The 14,293-nt window shown below is 48.5% G+C and overlaps 2 protein-coding genes across 11 annotated transcripts; both read right to left on the bottom strand.

Annotated features, from left to right (window-relative positions):
• Positions 1 to 2,163: 2,163 nt before the first annotated feature.
• LOC122375938 (m7GpppX diphosphatase-like) lies at positions 2,164 to 11,084 on the bottom strand. Of its 6 annotated transcripts, none has more exons than XM_043355539.1 (7): positions 11,038 to 11,084; positions 5,989 to 6,368; positions 5,508 to 5,653; positions 4,962 to 5,186; positions 4,583 to 4,700; positions 3,285 to 3,422; positions 2,164 to 2,736 (listed from the first exon to the last, which is right to left on the bottom strand). In XM_043355539.1, exons 2-7 carry the CDS (start codon positions 6,320 to 6,322, stop codon positions 2,714 to 2,716), a joined length of 984 nt encoding a protein of 327 aa, XP_043211474.1. In that variant the 5' UTR covers positions 6,323 to 6,368; positions 11,038 to 11,084; the 3' UTR covers positions 2,164 to 2,713. The 6 variants fall into 6 exon arrangements, with proteins under 6 accessions (XP_043211474.1, XP_043211473.1, XP_043211476.1 ...); XM_043355538.1 differs by having other exon boundaries at positions 11,030 to 11,084; XM_043355541.1 differs by having other exon boundaries at positions 11,008 to 11,073.
• A 1,411-nt stretch (positions 11,085 to 12,495) lies between these two features.
• LOC122375939 (serine/threonine-protein phosphatase PGAM5, mitochondrial-like) lies at positions 12,496 to 14,291 on the bottom strand. Of its 5 annotated transcripts, none has more exons than XM_043355544.1 (2): positions 14,217 to 14,291; positions 12,496 to 13,822 (listed from the first exon to the last, which is right to left on the bottom strand). In XM_043355544.1, the coding sequence occupies exon 2, from the start codon at positions 13,771 to 13,773 to the stop codon at positions 12,856 to 12,858; it is 918 nt and encodes a 305-aa protein (XP_043211479.1). In that variant the 5' UTR covers positions 13,774 to 13,822; positions 14,217 to 14,291; the 3' UTR covers positions 12,496 to 12,855. The 5 variants fall into 5 exon arrangements, with proteins under 5 accessions (XP_043211479.1, XP_043211481.1, XP_043211482.1 ...); XM_043355546.1 differs by having other exon boundaries at positions 14,195 to 14,221; XM_043355547.1 differs by lacking the exon at positions 14,217 to 14,291 and adding an exon at positions 14,162 to 14,199.
• Positions 14,292 to 14,293: the final 2 nt, after the last annotated feature.

Raw genomic sequence — 14,293 nt, forward strand, 5'->3', positions numbered from 1 at the left:
CCTCCCCCAGCCGTTTGACCGCCACTCGAGCTAGAGCTTTGCGGAAATCACGAAATTGTTACCCGTGATGAGAGAAACCTCATGTGATACCAAAACTAATGATAACCAATTTTAAGGTCCCGGGTCATTGGTTGACCATCCAAGTCAGGTCAACGACCTAATTGTCGAGAGTCAGAGCCATGCTCTTGAAGACATAATTTTATGGAGTTTCCGGAGTTCTCATTTTGAATTCCACACTAAATCTTTATTATTATCATTATTTTTTGTTAAACGAGAATGAATTCATACATTTAGGCCAGGTCGGGTCAATTATCAGGCGTCCCACCGGCTATCCATAGTACCTAAGCGCTACTGCCAATCACCAGATTCGTAACATGTTGCAAAGGCACCAAAACCATAGTTCTCAAATGTTCAAATAGGCGCTGAATTCGGCGCTAAATTTGCAATTTGCAACCACCTCCAAAAACTGCCGAAAATAGTTGTAAAACTTACGAGCTATTCGTGAACTGCCGAGGGGTTCCGTTCCACCCCCTCCCCCTCTAAATTCGAGGGTTAATGTATCATAGCACACACGAAACCGGCTAAATACGAGTATCACAAGGCGGTATTTATCGCAAATATTCTCTACCCATGAAACTCTGGGAACTGCAGTGCCCAGTATCGATGCACTGTTATTTGTTCACAGCAGAAATTCCATGTGCCTGTCCTAGGCCTTTTTGACAAGGTCTTCTTTCCTCTGATTTCAGTGAGGCGTGAGAACGACGAAATATACCGAGGTCACGGGGCGCCAAGCAACTCGTCCACACCAGTGAATGCCACGGATGTAACGTCTCGGCCGGCCCTCAACGACGGATAGCCAGAGCGACTGGAAGGAGACGAGTTGATGGACGACCAGGGTACGGCGGGTGCCGCCCCCACGCCAGTCCGCACACAGCCCAGGGACCACTTCTGGTGGTGGGACCTGAGAGTATTTATAGTCACCGTGCTGAGAGGGAGGGACTGCGGTCCCATACGGCGCACGATCTGTCCCACCACAGGGCAGGCTTACGGTCTGGGACGCAGAAGGTAGGCTCAGTGGCCAGACAGGACGGCGGGTAATTCGATACAGATCCACGCACGCCAGCGGTCCCGCTCGTGTCATCTGTAGATCGACAATGGTCCTGTGGGGAACGCACGTTATATGTGCGTCAGCTCAGCTAGAACGGAAGGCTCACATCACCCATAATACGCCAATGTTGACGATGTTTAGTCAATACTCGGTTCCTAGCAGATCGATACTAAGAGGTTAATGAGCGCGCTGGAACTGAGCTCGTTTACCATTGATGCGGTCAGTAGCTCGATCCATACCTCTTAGCTGCTCATCCAGTGATCCAGCGAGTAGAAGTCATGGCGACCTTGCTGACCAGGATAGTACCAATTAGGATGTTGATGAAATACGCTCGTCAGAGGTGTGCAGCGTCCTGGGATGTCTGTAGGGACTGACGAACTGCGGGGGTGATTAGAGTGACTCACCACCGCTGGAGGCCCCGGCGGACCGGGGGCCTCAGTAGAGCAATACACGATAACGGAGCGGGTCAGTGTCTGTACGGATCGCCGGGCGCGGGCGGCGGGTCGCCACCGGGCGAGGTTCGCCGGGCCCGGGGGCCGCCCGGCGGCGACAGAGGCGACGGCAGATGGTAGGAGCGAGCGATCGATGGCCGACGGGGCGGGCAAACACTCCCACCCGGGTATCGCCGCCGATTCACAGACGGCCACCCCACCAAAGGTCATTTCACAGTCCGCCAACCCACCAAAGGTCAGCTCATGGACCCAGCAAAGGTCGGCCATCGATACACATCCCACGGATTGGACAGAGTTCATTTTGTTCACCTAGTAAACTATCCGTCAGACCACTCGATCCAATTTCGTTTCTCCGGTCAGAATGGCCCCAATCATCCCCTTTAGAGTAACTGTTCTCCTCTGCTACCAAGCCGTATTGAAACAGCACAGAGGTCGTCTAACTACATAACTCTCTCACCAGCTGTCATCTCTTCAGCTGTTCGTTCGTGTATCTATAACCCAAACCGAACGTGACATGCGGCCGCGTTCACAATAACCGTGATGCTGAACTGTGTTTACGAACAGTAGTGTTACGTCGGAGTCCTCGCTTCAGCAAACTTCGTATGTAATAAAAACATGAAAATGTATTTCATTAGAGATAATGCCTATAAATGACGTCACGTCTTTTAAAACCACCCGGAATATCTTTCTTTGAAAAATGGCATGAAACGTGAAAATAAAGGACACCTCAAAAGATGGCACGCGTTAGACGCGGCATGTAGGCCGGTAGGGGACAATGGCAAGATGGGACCGCTTGGCAACGATACCGACAGAGTTTTGAGCGACCTGTGTCAGTATCAGGGGAGGCTGATCCTTGACATGAGCTGAGCACGCCTAAAGCTCGCAAGAGAGGGTCCCAAGCCCGTGGTCCTCTGGTGGATGCTCCAGGGCCGGGTCCTCCAGTGAAAGATGCCGCCACGAGCAGCAGAGAGATCGGCAGCCGCCAGTTCACACACGTACAGCCACGCGGACGGCCGGCCTGCGCCGGTATCCGTCCGTATAAAACACGTCACCGAGCAGGAGCTGTCCCCCGGTCTGGGGCGCCGCAGGGGACGGCGCCGGCTGCGCTGAGCTGGGGCGACTGCTGGTCGCCTGGGGCACCGCCGGCCGGCGGTCACTCTGCCGACACTCCGTCCGCTGGGGAGACGGAGGGAGGGAACAGCGTCAGAGCAGCGGAGGGGGCGGGGGGGGGGGCGGAGAGAGATAAACCAGACAGGAACACAGACACGCTTATACACATTCGACATCATTTTGCATATCAGGATGGTGTTTCGACATTACGGTAAAAAGCACATTGCTACAGGAACGCAACATGGAACGCGGCCGAACGATCATAAACACATCACTAAATAAACTTGGGTGATTACACGCACACACACGCATCACAAGACACATTATCACCGTTGCCTGTACAGTGTATAGTGTACATACAGTCGCGCACGATTACTCGGACAACACGGCGAGGGACGCACGTGTTGACACTATGCTACACAAATAGGCATCATGGCAAATGACGGGTTAAGAGCAAAAATACCACGAAGAGGAACAAAAGTCGATTCAGTCAGTACTACCAGGAAATCAACATCGCAGAGCGAAATTCACGTAAAAGAAATATCTGAAGCGGTGTAACTATGTAATTAAGTGAGCCGGCACAGTCAGCTGAGGGAGCGGAGGAGCACACTCACTGGCGCGTCGCAGCTTGTCGGCCAGCGGGTCGCTGCGCGGCAGGTAGTACGTCAGCGTGGCGCGCTGGTAGTAGTCCGGCACCAACTCCAGGTTGTTGATCACCGTCGACAGGAAGTGCGCCTTTCCCACGTGCGTGCCTGCCGGCCCGGGCGAGGTTGGAGGTCAGGTGTTAGTGACAGCAGCTGTAGCTTCATGTTCAGCTATCAATGAGAGACGAGCTGATGGTGGGGGCACAGAGTCGCCGTCCCCGCTCACCACTGTGGATGTTAAGTATTAAGTAACACGCAATTTTGACGTGCGACGGAGAATGACGCACACGAGAACACAGCGAACAAAGAAGTCAAAGACGACTTTGATACAGCTTTCACGTAACTGTTGCCTGCCTTATAGTTACGTCATTGCTTTAGGTAGACCTGCGATGTCTATGTCAGCTGATAAATTCACATCAACGCCTAGCTGTCACCAATGCGTCGGTGAATGGGTACCGCTGAGACGGCTGAGAACCCGACTTTCCAAACAGGCCACATAATAGGGCTAAGGGCCGTGTACCTTCCGACTTCCCCAACCATTTTATTCACTGACAATTGACACGTAATAGCCACCGTGTTGTGGAGTGTCGGCTGACGTAAATATAGGGCCACTGCTCAGCCCCTCTCGACTCACGCCACACAACAAAGCAGGACCGGGAGGCACCAAAATGTAACGGGTATTTTCGCTGTGGACAGAGCGTGGTACAGAGCGTGTACCTATACGACTGCTACATTACAAAAATTGTCCCAGGGTGCAGGACTCTTCTAGAACATACCGTCCGTTCTTTGAAACCCGCGTTCATTTAATGAGGACCCTCCATTTAACTGTTTGTCTCAATTTGTTGCACCGGCGCCTCCGTCCAATTTCGCCCCCTGATGATTCCCGTTGCTGCCGGCCCTCCGTAAACAGGTCGGGCCGCAGGTGGCTCACGCGCCGCTCGATTGAGCTCCGCGTCGGACAAACAAGGCACTGAGGCGGCTGAAACGGCCGGTACTCGGCGCCGGGCAGGGCTGGGTGGGCGACAGTAGCCATCTATCGGGGACTGCACAGGTCGGCTGTTAGGAGGCAGGAGCTACTGCTAATAGAAGCGGTGTGGAAACTGAGGTGCTAGGGTCACCCGCTCCACGGTCCCTCCCGTAACATTACCGCACCACCATCGGCACAACGAACCATAGCGGGCAGCCTCGGCCGTCGCCAGAGCTAGTCCCGGCACAGTTAGCGGCCCACACCACACACGGCAGGGACGCCTTGCACGCCGGCCACTCACCGGGCGCGTCGAACTGGACCGATGTGAAGTGCACGTGCAGGTGGTAGTAGGACGGCTGGTAGTGGAAGTACACTCGCAGCTCAGACGCCGGCACGCCGTACTTCTTCTCGATGGCCTCCTGGGGAGAGAGAGAGAGAGAAGCAGCTGGTCAGCAGCTGCCCTCGGCCGGGCTGTGCAGCGCTCATAGATATCCAACATGGCCAGTCGGTACCACTGGAAGGACGGAGTTACTTGACTCACTTAAACTATCAACAATCACGGATAATACCTCTCGCTGTCTCCGAGGCTTATGTAAAATATTGACAGATTCTCTGTGCTACCCTCAGCTCAGCACTCGCCCGTCAGCCCACCATCCCCCTCCCCCCCCCCCCGCACTCACACAGCCCTTGTCGTGAATGTTGCGCAGCAGCGGCAGGTGGTCGGCCGTCAGGTCGCGGATGGAGCGCAGGCCGCGCCGGTGCACCAGCGCCTGCAGGTACAGAGACTCGAGCGACTCGCCGTCCCACTTGAGGTCGGGCACCAGCACGAAGCCCGTCTCCGGGTCGGCGTCCTCGCAGACGATCCGTTCCTGCTCGCTGCGGTGCTCCAGGATGTTGTACACCCACTGGGAGAGCGGCACGACAACGTCAGACCAGCCCACTGGGAGAGGGGCACGACAATGTCAGACCAGACCATGCAGTATGTGGAGAGCTTAGCATGCCAATGCATGCACACATATATACACACAAATTACAAACGTAGGTAATACCTTCCAACAAAAATAGGAAGCAGGCATTAGTAACATATAAGTACAGCTACCAAAAAGGTACCTAAATAGCAATTCATGAATGACAAAATGATTATGTATAGGTTGCAAGATGGTGTAAAGAAACATCTTCAGCCCATGGCAACATTACCATCACCAAAAAAGGAACATGTTCCTTACCTGGACATTGAATGCAGATTCTTTGAGATGCTCCAGAAGCACATCTTTGTACAGCTGTGGTGTTTCATTGACAATTATTGACTCCTTGGCACTAAACTTGGCTATATGTTTACCGGTCGCCGGATGAATGATGGTAACTTTTACACCTGGAAAGTATGTTCTGGTCTTCATACTGAACCATACTGTGCCGTGTTTGCAGCCTTTCTGATCCAGGATTATCTGACCTTCATCAGGAGCTTATGATCTGCTTACATATGCCCTTATTTTTAGGCAAACAGTCTGTATACTATAGGGTTATCTGAATTATTATGATTGAGAATTAATAAAAATCAATGGAAAATCAGCAAAACCTCATGAACAGCTTACAGCTCAGTCAAATGGATCAGGAAGACTGAAAATCTTATTGAGCTTAGGTTCTATGATTGCATCAAATATCAAATAAAACCTATCCTCAGTGGTACTTCAGATGACAGCTACTTACCATTCAGCTCCTGCTGAGGGAATCCAGTGTAGCTTCCATAGATATCATTATGGAATGTCTGCTTCAGGGTAGTATCAGACTCCAAGATCTTCTTGCCACACTCCTCAGTGAAGGCAGATTTCTCCAGGAATACAACGGCAGGGTCTGTGCTACCATCCACAGTGGCTTTCAATGCCAGTGTTTTTCTGACTGGATCTTCCTTCAGCACCTCACCAAACTTGAACTTTGCAAAGTCTTTCAAGTCAAGGTGAATATCAGCATCACCTGTATTGTTGGAATCTTCAGTTTTGGCCCTCTTGGCCTCAGGCTCATGATGATCTGCATCAGAACTCATTTTTAAATTCAGATGCTGTATGTTCACAAAACTGTCAGTCTAATTCCTGAAAGAAATTCAGCATGATTAATAAAGACAGAAAGGCTTACCATTGATAAGATCTGGGGTTTTAGCTGAAATGCTAATAAAAGAGTACTTTTTAAATCAGAATGGGTATAAAGAACTCATCCTTAGCAGGGTAACCAGTGTCACTGTCATTAAAGGGACTATCCCACCTTTAACATGGGGTTTGAGTTGAGATAGCCAAGTTTGCGGCGAGGTTCAGAAACCACTATCTATCTAGGTTGCAACCCCCGCGGCCTCTTGGTGTTGAAGAAATTCGTTCCCTTCGTTTGAAAATGGGCCTTGTACAAGGCCCTATCTTCAACATGGAGCGACCGTTAGTGTGACGTCACTTCGTTTAGTCATTCTTATTTAAATGGGTTTGTTCGTTGAAAAATCGCTTAAAACTTGGTCTGAACTTTGTTGTGGTGCCTACAGAGTAATCAGAATCAGCTTTATGACAGTAATGTGACCTGGGGAAGGAGGTAATTTTGGGCTGTGACGTCACATATTTGAAAGTTTGTGTTTGGAATATGGGAAGCCTAAGATGTTTAATGAAAAAATAAATGCCAGAACCGTGTTCCTGGTCATCCAATCTATAAAGTCGGGCACAATTTAACTGGTTTTAACAACATTTTAGAAGGTGGGATAGTCCCTTTAAACTAAGCTGCACTTAAACACAAGTAACCTAGATGGGTTATGAGTTTCATGATCAACAAGAATGATTTAAATAATATGGTGAAGTTAGATAAATATAGTAGTCTGATGCTCATGAGTAAGCTATATGAAATGTATATTTTAGAGAAGAGTTGTATAATATTTCGAGCACGGCTCGTCTTCAGATACGGCTCGTCAGACTACTATATTTATCTAACTTCACCATAATCTTAATCATGCTCAGTTACAGCATTCAATTCCTTAAGATTTAAATAATATACCTATCTATGGTTTGCATTGAGATAGCCTTCAATAATTAGGGGCAAATGTCATGCACATTACAGAAGAGAACAAAAGAACACAGGCAGTAAAACACTTAGGTATGTTGTTTGTACTTTGAAGCAGGCATTAACCCGCGCCCTGCTGGGGGTCCTGGATTTCCACGCCCTGCTGGGGGGGGGGGGGTGTTTGAACACCCCCCCCCCCTTCTAACTCGGCTCCTGGGCCACGTAGCGATACGCGGAAGGCGGCGTTCGAAAGAGCGTCAAAAATAATGAGGAAATCACTTCGGTCAATTTTTTGGTCAGGTCAAAGGTCAGGTCACCAGAGGTCATTGAAGGCAAAATTTCGCCGATTTCCAGGTCGAATGTCGACAATTTCCAAGAAGCCAACGCATAACTCGGGAACCAATAGAGCTACAGCGCCGCGGAAAAGCGCATTCGATAGCCCTATTAACGCCCTTTCTGAGTAATGTTCTCAGATTTGACCTAACGTCAACGGTTTTGCCTGCAGGGGGCAAAAACTGCAAAAATAGCCGATTTTTTCGGAAACAGTTTTTCTGCAATAACTTTTGACCCAAGCCTTGTACGAGCTTACTTTTACCGGCATCGTGTTCCTCTCGTCAAGACGCATCGAATGAACTATAACTTGACCTTGAAAGGTCAACTTGAAAATTTGACCTCAGGTCAAGGTCATGACCTGACCGGAAAGGGTCATGTTGCATATCAGTCGATCCGTATCGTCGAGCTGAACACATCTAAGGCGTTTTCATCGCTCTAGCATGCCTCTATCAAAAGTTATTTGCGAAAAACTGTTAGATACCATTCGTGACCTAAGATGACCTCAGGGCATAAACAGGGGTAACGGACACCATTTTCATGTTCAGTGTGTCTAAACCACTTGTAATTCAGTGTTTGGGAGTGTTTATAATGTATTTCGTCCAAAAGAGGCGCATTTCAATTTTCTCCCATTGACTTATAATGGGGAGGTCGCAAGATTGACCTGACCTTAGGTCATCGATATCAAAATTCTGAGATATACATTTTGTACATGCTATTGCTCTTAGCAATCGCTGAAAGTTTCAAAGCGATCGGTCACTCGGTGTAGCTATGACAGACATTGAAACTTTTTATGAGGTGAGGTCACTTCAAGTGACCTGGTGACCTGACCTTGAATGACCTTGGTCTGAAATTTTCACAACATGTGTAGAATTGATGTATGATAAGGTGTACCAAATTTGAGATATTCGCGAAAAACCACAAGGGGGGGGGTGTTCAAACACCCCCCCCCCCCCCAGCAGGGCGCGGGTTAATACAAGTCTAACAACACATTTTTAAATTGAGTTACACCTTTTCAGCAAAACAATTATACTTCTAACACAACATTGCCTCTAAATTTATTCATGGGTTCAGACTCATGGGTTCCAGAATAACTTATAACAAATGGTGCCCTTAAATATAATATATCTCATGTAATCAGAAACAAAATTAAATTCATAGAATTGAAACCCAGTCAATTCTCTGCATTATTATTTAAGAAAAATATTGATGAGCTAATTTAGGATTGACTAAACTAGGCATCTTAGGGATGTTGTGCACTGTGCAAACAAACAGGGAATCTGAATATTTAAATATCAGGTCAAGTTGTGCAAAGGCGGCGGAACGGGGGGGGGGGGGGGCACCGTGCCCCCCTTTGATTTTGGCATTTTAACATTAGCCCTATGGGCGTTGCATGGAAAGAATGAGACCAAAAGTCGGCAGTGCCCCCCTTAACCCGCGCGGGGCTGGGGTCTCCAGCCGAACGCGCGGGGCTGGGGGTTGGGGGTAAATTTTACCCCCCCCCCCTGTTATCTCCCGAACTAACGGTCCGATTTGGAAAATTCAAACGCCAATCGAAAGCTCTCATCACGAACTACTAAAAACATGTACTTAATTTAAAGTTTGAGGTCAAGGTCAAGGTCAGGTCAAGGGTACAAATTGCAAGTTTCTACAGTATCGGCCTTGCACCGTAGTTGCCGAAGAATGGAGTCATGGACTGAGACTGATCGCCCAAAACGTGTTCTTAGGCTACCAAGACAATATTCGTTGCATACAATATCATTCAGAGGTCAAGGTCAAGGTCAGGTCAGGTCAGGTCAGGTCAGGTCACCAAAAAACAAAATATAGAAAAGGGCATGTGCGACACATGTTTTATGGGTCATTTTACTCATAGAATTCAATAGGCACACTCAATAAGTGATATGGACCACCCCTGGATGAATTTCAGGTCGAGGTCAGGTCAAGGTCAGGTCAAGTGAGGTCAAATTTTGAAGTTGGTTGTTAAGGCCTAAAAAGGTGTCTATCTGATGCAGTTTTTCACGGCGAATCGAATGGTGCTATTTTTGTTTCCGTACGAGGTCTAGAACTTCCAAAAAAAGTCATTTTTCAAAAAATTTGTGTGTCGTGACGTCATGAAATTTTGAATAACTCCCACATTTTTGAACCGATTCTTCTAAAATTTGGTATGTAGGTGCACATAGACCACTTCTCTGACATATATTCCGGTTTTTTGATAGACTCAAAATTTTGGATTTTATAATGATTTTCCAAAAAAAGTCAGTTTTTTGAAAAAATTTAGGCCAAAATCCAAAATTTTCAAAAAACCGAGATAGCCATTTGATAGACAAAGTAGAATTACGTATAACCTTTTTGTTACGTCTTGATTCCTTTAAAAATGAAGATGTTAGCGGCGTTTGAACTTTTGCCGTTTTTGAGGCGAAAATGACGAACATGACGTCACTAAAACGTCAATTTCTCAAAAACTTTCCGACAGATTTCGCTCAAATTTTCAGGGAACGTGTCAAATTGATGTAAGAAAAGGTACTGAAAGTTTGGCGGCGCTGCGCGCCGCCGTTTTTGAGATATCGCAAAAATTCGAGAGGGGCGGGGGTAAAATTTACCCCCCAGCCCCGCGCGGGTTAATTGAAGGTGTTCTGCCGCTACTGAAGTTGTGTCCCTTCAATATCATCACCTTATGGCAGTGGAATCTGAAAACAGGGCGCCGGAGGGCATTTTTAGTTAATGATTATTAGGATATTCTCCACCACCTGGTGCCTTTTACAGGCAAATTGTCACAAGATTAGGTCAAGCAAATTTCAAGATCCTTGATCAAATCGCCCCAGGCACCGTTTTCAGATTCCAGCCTTATGGATTCGGTAAGTGGGTACTCTCTTGGCAGACGTCGCCCTTGCTGCCATATCTACATCTCACGTGCTCTGCGCCGCAACTGTCTTTTCACAGTTAAATCAAAACATAATCTAACCTGACCTAACCCTACCTACAACCTACATCCTACAACCTACAAACCTACAGCCAACCCTACTAGGCATGGCAGCACGGGCAACGCCTGCTAAGAGAATACTGGTAAGTGCGCAAGAGTTTTGAAAGAGTTTCAAGCAGAATCAGGTAGATTTGGGGTTCAGTTGGATATGGTATTATTTAATATTTTCATTTCTTAAAATATTCGCATGCCAACAAGGACCACAGCTGTAAAGAATAAAAAATAACGCAGCATTGCCAATTGCGGCGCAGAACGTTAGGTCCCTGTTGGTCCCTCTCCCTGTGCGCTATATACCTTTTTAGTCCAAAACATTACAAAAACCAATGTTAACCAATAAGATCGTTTGCATCCAATGAACCATTACATTCACACAATATGTACGCATTTACTATCATTTAGATTTTAGGGTACCCTCTCACCGCCCACCGGCCGCAATGTTGCGCTCGTTTGTTTACATCAAGGTCACAAATTTACGCTACAAAACCACTGCATTTTCACCGGACTTATAAGTATGCAAGCTTCATTATGGTTTTGCAAACTGTGGTGTAACCCATTTCACAAATTTTCATTTACAGAAGGTCATATTCAACATAAATATTGATAATAAATGCTTATAGTGACCACACAAAACAAATGGCAATGCTCCACTAGGGCGGAGTTCCACAAAGCGCGCTATGTCCTTTACTCCTTTGCCATCCCTGAAATCTCAATCTTTTCTCACTACTCACAAATCCTAATCCGCAAGTCAAACCCCTTGGCCCTTGGTTCGGATTACCTTTTTCAAGGCATGGTGGTCTGTTCCTCGAAACGGGCTCTGTCTCGGTATGGAGGATAGCGGCAGCCAGCGCCACTACCCAAACCAGTGCCACTCTACCCGCTACCCACTTCTCTCCACTCTTCGCAACTTTCCCGTAACCCCCTTACCTATTCTTAAAATCCTTCTAACCCTGCTCTGAATTGATCTCAATGGACATAAAAGGTCTAACCCAGCAAAATAAACAAGCAAACAAACATCGCCTGCAGCGTGCTTTCCCAGATAGCAGGCACTCGAACGGCTGGAGGCATGGATTCTAATGCCTGAAACAGACTCTTTCCGCAGTCAGGAAATCGCATGCGAGAGCCTATTCAATTACATGGAAGCACGCTCGCATCAATCGCACGCACCTCCCGGATACGATTGATGCTAGAAGAATTATAATGTATTTGAATAGGCTCTCGCATGCGATTTCCTGAACGCGGAAAGAGTCTGTTTCAGCCCTAACTTACGGCGGGTCCGCTGGGTACTCAGCCAATCACCACCTCCACCACATAATACTGACTACTGTCATAAAAGTGCACAAATGCTGTGTAGGGCCTCAAAAGATCTTTGTTGACAAATGTGAGACCACTAGCGATAGTCACAGGGTGCTGTATGATCTGGGGAACCGACGCTGTGAGGACCTACCAATGACTGATCACTGAACTCCGAAGTATGGCAAACACGGCTATCGGTCTGAGTCATATAAATCCTTACCAATGATAAAGCTTTGAGCCTTCGAGAACCACTAATGCGTTTATACTTCAAACGGAGTCACTCAGAGCAAAATCGATCAAGGCACCCCGGCACCATGAGTCCATGAGCATCGCACCAGAGTACCCCCTGGTAATGAAAATGATGACTCGATAAAGCTGGTACAATATCCTTGACACTGGTAGGCTAGTTCAAGTTGCAAGTGATAAGCGTCGGATTTGAGAATGAATTATTAGATGTCCCACTGTCGTTACTTCTTCCAACGCATAACACTGAGACCAGACGACTCACTGCAACAAAATGACGTGTTTGAACGTAGAACTGATATGAAAATTTGTCAAGCAAACGTAATCCACGAACAATTGTAGAAAATCCTTAGAGATGTATTGATACAGGATTGATTATTCATACCACCATCAAGCCAAACAATGCACTGACAGACAAAATAAGGAAATGTTCGTGTGAAGAGGTCGTGAAAGACACCAAACGCCAAGTTATGTGGTATGAAAGGTAGACAGCGTCATTCCCCATTCACAATTTAATCAAAATCCTATTCCTGTCATCCATACATGTTAGGCAGTAGCAAACGTCCGTCTTTGTGTACACTTGCGCCACGGTGTTCGCTGAGGCTGTACGGTGCGGCTGCGGCCTACCCGCTTCTCCAAGTCCGTGGCTCGGACCGGGTCCCGCCGTGAGCGGTCGAACGCGCCGGACTGCTGCCCACCGGTCACGTGGTGGTCATCGCCTCGGGCGGCATGAATCCGGCGTCGCCCATGAAGTCCAGTTTGACCCTGCCGTTGGGCAGCACGGTGAGCCAAGTGAGACTGGCGTGCCGCAGGCTGAACCGCAGCCACGCCTCGGGCGGCAGCTGCAGCGCCCGACACACGAAGTAGCGGATCACGTTGGCGTGGCACACGACGATCTCGTACGAGTCACGCTCCTGGTCGGGCGCGGCGCGGTGCACGAACCGCCGGAACGCCGCCTCGATACGCGGCCCGTCCTCGTAGAACCGGCGCGGCCCCGGCTGCCAGTGGCGCAGCCGCGGCTCCGGCGGGATCGGCGCGCCCTCGCGCAGCAGGTCCGAGGTGGAGACGGGCGGCGCCGCCTCGGCCAGCTCCCGGTGGATGATGTCCGAGGTCTCCAGCGCGCGCGACATGCTCGAGCGGATGATGGCCGTGTAGGGCAGGCCCAGCCGGCGCAGCTGGGCGCCCGTCAGCGCCGCCTGCTGCCGGCCCAGCTCGGTCAGCACGCGCTGCTCGTCGGTGGCACCGTCCAGCTGGTACTGGCCGTGCCGAATCAGAATGAGGTGGCGTCGTGCCTTGGCCTTGGCCTTGCTCAGTGATTCCTGATATGGAGCATGATCCTTCAGCTCAGCCTCGCTCAACCCCTTGGGTGGCTCAACCAGAGAGGTTGGAGCACGCTGGTCCCAGTTAGAGTCCCACTTAGTGGTGGGCTGAGCAATACCACCACTGAAGCGGTCTGGGGCACTGTACGAAACCAGAGGCAGGGCATCATCAGATCGGCCAGGCTCTGTGGGTAAGGCAGGCTTTTGCCCTGGCTTCAACAGAAGCACAGCCGAGCCACCGCCAAGAGCACCCAGGCCCACCAGCACCAGTCGTGGCACACGTGCCCCAGCTGATGCCATTTTTGTGAACTAGCTATCAGCAGGGCACTGATATCAGCAGTCACGCAGGCTGAAAAAGCAAGATGATTAAAGTTACAATCATAAGCAGTGTTACAGAGAGAGACGGGCAGGCACCTAAGTAGCCAAGCGGCAAGCAGGGCAACACAAACAAAAGTCAATTACGACAGCAAAATATAGAAGTCTTGTATAAATTCATAAAACCAGTGGAATGAATAATTTTTTTCTTCGAGCCTCGATCAATAATTTCCAATATTGAATGAAAACAGCTACCTATGTCAATGTACCAGAACAAGTACATTAGGACGATAGCAAAGACAGAAAATGCTCATTTATAACAATGTCAAGTGACCAACGCTGTAGTATCGTAATTAAAATCTTTGAACAGGACATAATGGTCCATTGTCCATTCCAATAAGCATACAAATCAATTTCATAAAACATACAAGATAAAGGGCGAAAATATATTGAGTGCTCGATGGAACACAAAAATATTACCACAGAAATTACATATCTACTTACA

Source organism: Amphibalanus amphitrite, unplaced genomic scaffold (genome assembly GCF_019059575.1).
Source record: "Amphibalanus amphitrite isolate SeventyFive unplaced genomic scaffold, NRLGWU_Aamphi_draft 001961F_arrow, whole genome shotgun sequence".
Lineage (NCBI taxonomy): Eukaryota > Metazoa > Arthropoda > Thecostraca > Balanomorpha > Balanidae > Amphibalanus > Amphibalanus amphitrite.